Source organism: Pteropus alecto, unplaced genomic scaffold (genome assembly GCF_000325575.1).
Source record: "Pteropus alecto unplaced genomic scaffold, ASM32557v1 scaffold3, whole genome shotgun sequence".
Lineage (NCBI taxonomy): Eukaryota > Metazoa > Chordata > Mammalia > Chiroptera > Pteropodidae > Pteropus > Pteropus alecto.
The window spans coordinates 42,839,615-42,844,323 of NW_006442484.1; the positions used below are offsets into that span (position 1 = coordinate 42,839,615).

The 4,709-nt window shown below is 54.2% G+C and overlaps 1 protein-coding gene across 2 annotated transcripts in view; it reads left to right on the plus strand.

Annotated features, from left to right (window-relative positions):
- Positions 1 to 3,588, plus strand: part of DLX1 (distal-less homeobox 1) — a 5,000-nt gene extending 1,412 nt beyond the window's left edge. For both annotated transcript variants that reach the window (XM_025039576.1, XM_025039577.1), the window contains exons 3-4: positions 545 to 744; positions 1,859 to 3,588. In XM_025039576.1, the coding sequence (XP_024895344.1) occupies positions 545 to 744; positions 1,859 to 2,113 (455 nt within the window). In that variant the 3' untranslated portion in view covers positions 2,114 to 3,588. The remainder of the gene's footprint in view (positions 1 to 544; positions 745 to 1,858) is intronic.
- The last annotated feature ends 1,121 nt before the right edge of the window (positions 3,589 to 4,709 follow it).

Genomic DNA, 4,709 nt, shown 5'->3' on the forward strand with positions numbered 1-4,709 from the left:
GGGTGGGGAGGGCGCTGGAACAGTGGAGGTTTCGGGTATCAATCTATGGATCCCTGTCATAGCAAAGAAAAATTTTTAAAAATCCACCCAACTCGCAACTATTCAGCAAAGGATAAATAAATCCAAGAGCATTCCCAGGCACTGGCTCGGGCCTCTGGGTGGCTCCGTGCGCCGCGCACACAATGCCCCGCTGGAAAACAGAAACCCACATGTGCACGTATTAGTCTCAGTAATTATTTATTGCGTAGCGCTATAAACAATGTATGCAATTAAGGGTAATTAAACCTCCACTATCGCCTGCAAAAACAGAAAACTTTCCCTGCAAAGGCAGGAGCTGAGCGTCTGGGAACTGCCCTAGTCCGCCTGCAGCCGTACGGGTCCGGCCCTCAGATTTTGCTGGGCCGTTCCCCGGTTTTCGGAGTTTCTTGAGCGGTATCTCTCCCCGTCCTGCCTCCGCCACCCTCGGTGTCCACTCCCCTTGGCTCCTCGCACTAAAGGCTGTCCCTCGCATTAACAACGGCCCCTGCTTCTGCTGTCCCTTCAGGGGCTGACTCCGAGAAGAGCACGGTGGTGGAAGGCGGTGAAGTGCGCTTCAATGGCAAAGGGAAAAAGATCCGCAAACCCAGGACGATTTACTCCAGTTTGCAGTTGCAGGCTTTGAACCGGAGGTTCCAGCAAACTCAGTATCTAGCTCTGCCGGAGAGGGCGGAGCTCGCGGCCTCCTTGGGACTTACGCAGACGCAGGTACTTCGCTGCTGCCCCTCCGGCGTGCAGGCTTCCTGCGGCCGGGCCAGGGCCCGAAGCTTCATTTTTGCTCACTGGGCGTGTGTGTGCGTGCGTGCGTGCGTGCATGTGTGTGTGTGTGTGTGTGTCCTTCCTCCCTCGTTCTCTCTGCCCTAGCTCAGTCACTGCGTTCTGTACTCCGCGCTGCCCCCGCCCCAGCCCTGGACAATCTGATTAGGGAGCAGGGAGGATTTCCCTAGACGTTTTGTTTGGGGACTCTGAGGTCACACGTGCCTGAACAAACTGGAACAATAGACGCGGGGCTTAATCTCTTCTTTGCCTTTAAAGTATGCGGCTAATCACTTGGGGGCCTGGGCCCAAGCCTTTGTCTCCCCCCTCCTCCTCCTTCTTCTCACCGGGCACAGGGTGGGGGAATCCTGTCCTCTGTCCTCTCACCTCCCAAGTCCCAGACCCTGGAGGAGAAACGGAACCTTCCTTCCCGGATTTCACTAAGGCTCCCAGGAGCGGTCTGATGATGACTGGCGCGGATTTCCAACGTCTAGGCCGGGATTTGGAGCAGAGCTGGGGAGAGCAAACAGATGCTAAGGAAAGGTTGATTTAAGTCCAAATGAAAAGTTTAACAAAACTCTGTGGCCCCCTCAATCAGCCCCAGCTCCCTCAAGGACAGAAAGGATCATGCAAAGAAAAGATGGGTAGAATTGTAAATACATTTCCCCCACTTCTTTTCCTCCACTGGATTTTTACTTGATGTTCATATTGGAATTGAAGCTCTATGTTGTGCAAGCGCTACATCTTCCCTAGACGGTTGCCAGGGTTGGGCTGAGTCCCCGGCAGGGGAAAATCTAGATCCCAGATCACCCCTCACCACCACGCCCCCTGGCTCTCAGAGAGCTTCGGTGCTGGTCACCCACAGCAGCTGTCGGGCCTCCCAGTCTTTGGTTCTTAGTGGTGTTGCTGGTGGTGCAGGTGGTGCTCTGCTCCCCCAGCAAGGAGCTGCCCTGTCACACGGGGCAACATGGGGGATCCTTTCTCGCTGTACCACGGCCACTTTCCCCAGGACCCCAATAGGCACAGTGGACCTAGCCCGAGTCACTGTTGTTGTCCGCCCTTGCAGGTCAAGATCTGGTTCCAGAATAAGCGCTCCAAGTTCAAGAAGCTGATGAAGCAGGGTGGGGCGGCGCTGGAGGGTAACGCGCTGTCCAACGGCCGAGCTCTGTCTGCCGGCTCCCCTCCGGTGCCACCTGGCTGGAACCCCAACTCCTCGTCTGGGAAGGGCTCAGGTGGCAGTGCGGGTTCCTACATCCCCAGCTACACGTCGTGGTACCCCTCGGCGCACCAAGAAGCTATGCAGCAACCCCAACTCATGTGAGATTGCCCACCTGCACCCGCCAACCTCTTTCCCGTTTCCCCTGGCCCGGGCCCCTCCCGCCTCCCGGTCCATCCACCCCGTCCGTGTGCCCTGGACCCAGAGAAAGGCCCAGAGGGAAAGAAGAAGGAACAGTGAAGGCAAAAGCAGGACGCCCGTCGCCTCTTTGGAGCCCCATGAGGCCTCAACCCGCGACTTCCTTGGCGCCACACGCCCTCGCCGGAACCCTGGCCTGGGTCGTGAGGTGACAACAGACCGCGGCCTCAGAGTGCAGGCACAGCCACCCGAGCCAGCCAGAGCAGCAAGAAGAGCCCGCTGAATCCGATCCGAGACCCTCAGCTGTGTCGGACTATCAGGAAAAAAAAAAAAAAAAAAAAGCAATGTAGAAAAAGCAAAAGCTCTTTTCTGTCCTGTTCGTCTCTTGTCTCCTTTCACTCTGTCTGTGCGCTGATGAAGTCGAGGTCCTCATCTGTCTGCCGTCCTCATTCTGTGGCCTCTGAAAAAAGTCACTAGGTCCGAGGAAGCGTAATCTACCGGGCAGCCCAGTTCCGGATACTGGAACTTTTTGTCCTTTCGACCTTTTCCTGGGCCTGCCTATCCGTCTGTGTAGCTTGTTCAGGAATTGAGGGAAATTGGAGGGAGAGGGTTTTATTTATTAAGAAATGGACTTTGCCTGAGGCTGAATGTTGACCAGTTCTCGGTTTGGGGGCGGCACGAGGAGCATATGGTCTAAACGTACTGATGACTTTAAATGCGCCCGCGGGGAAAAATGAATAAGGAGGACCTGGTGATTTTTAACTTATACAGTACCTTTTGTACTTCTCTGGTATAGAGAGTTTGGAGCCGAATGATTTGCATTTTTTTTTTTTACATGTCCCTTATTATTTTAAAAAGAAAGAAGTGAAGCCAACCCAATTTCTCTTTTCGAGAAGAATGCTTAGTCTTCTTGCCTGGACAAGAAGGAAAATCTGAATTCCCTCCTTGGGGAGACAGAGAAGACTGATGGACAGCAGTGAGAAAACAGGCAGTCATGAGCTAGAGGTCTAATGCTAGTGGGCTTTAAAGTAAGAGAAAAGCAGCTTTACAACAATCCCAGAGGCTCCACCACAAATAATGCCAGTCACCACCCTAAACGCACAGTCTCCAGTGCAGGATTTAATTACTGTACATATTGTTGTTGTTGTTAATTATTATTGTTATTATTATTGTTCTGTAAACATGTTGCACAAGCTTAGCTTTTTTCCGTTCCGTTGTGTGTGGCTGTAAAATCTGATGCTTTGTGAAATGAGAATCTTGACATTTGTGAAATTTGGAAAATGTGATCAATTGAAATCAACCGTGTTTTGTGTTCTCTATGTCAAAGTTTAGTTTTATATTGAGAATGTTAACTTATTGCTTTGTATCTCGGGAAAAAAAAGGACTTTGTAAATAAGTTATAAAGTTTCTTTGAGACAGTAAAATTATGGTTTCGAGAAAGAGCTGCTGTCTGGTGTGCTGTGTAAGGGAGTGCTGGGGGGGTTGGCCAGGCTCCCACCTCTGGGAATACATAATGCAGGGGTAGCAACCTCTGGCTCCAGACATACCAAGAAAAAGGCCCCCAGGACGCCGGTCTGAAACTGTTCCTCTTGCCCAACTCCTGACCACCAAGCAGTCTTGATCCCTATGCGAGTCAGACGGGTAGTGGCAAGGGTCCCTGGAAAGGGAGATCAGGAACAGGTGCGGCTGGCAGAGCCTGGGCTCAGGAACCAAAGGGACTGTGGAGGCCCGCTGAGAGGAGATTAGAGCAGAGCTCCAAGGCAGCGGGCTTGTGAGATCTGAGCGGCCCGCCTGTCCAGTCACCTCGCGGGAGGCCTAGAAGCTTGGACGCAGAGACACCCGGTTTTGCCCCCTCGCCTTCGCGGAGATCTGGCCTCCCTGCTTTTTCTTGCCTGGAGGGCTCTGGATCCCGACGCGGAAAAGACGAGGCCGGACGCCGGAAAGAGGCCGGAAGGATATGTCTGCCAGGCTACCCCCCAATCAATCAGTGAACTCCGGGGGGTGGGGGAGACAGTCCTAAGACGACATCCTGGCCCCTCTACAGCCCCTCCCACCCACTCGGCCCCATCCACAAGGAGAGGCCCATTCCCGCCTAATGATCCTGGGCTTTTCTCTGCGTCTAGGAGAAATGGAGGTGCCAAAGGAGGGGCAGGTGGGCTCTTTTGACTCATTGGAACCAGAACGCTGTCCGGGTCAAGTCCCCAGGCCAGGCCATTAAGGGGGCACCTCCAGTGGAACGCTCAGATCAGTTCGTTTCAGAAGAACGTGAGCTCGGTGCAGCTAGAACCAGCCTGGCTCCCTCCTCCGCCTGGTGGTCCCGGCGCCCCAGCCCCCGCAGCAGAGCTGAGGGAGCTCAGGAAGACTGCGGGTCCCGACCGCTGCCTTGAGCGATTGCCGCTTCTTTCTCACCCGCCTTCCCACACTGCTTCCGGCTAGGGCTGCCCCCCGCCTTTGGGGGGCCCTTTGCAGCGCGCGGTGGGGAGCAGAGCGGGGAAGAAAGCGATCTGTGTTGTGACAAGCACCCATTTTTCAATTGGTGCTAGTGAAAGATCAGATGCGCCAG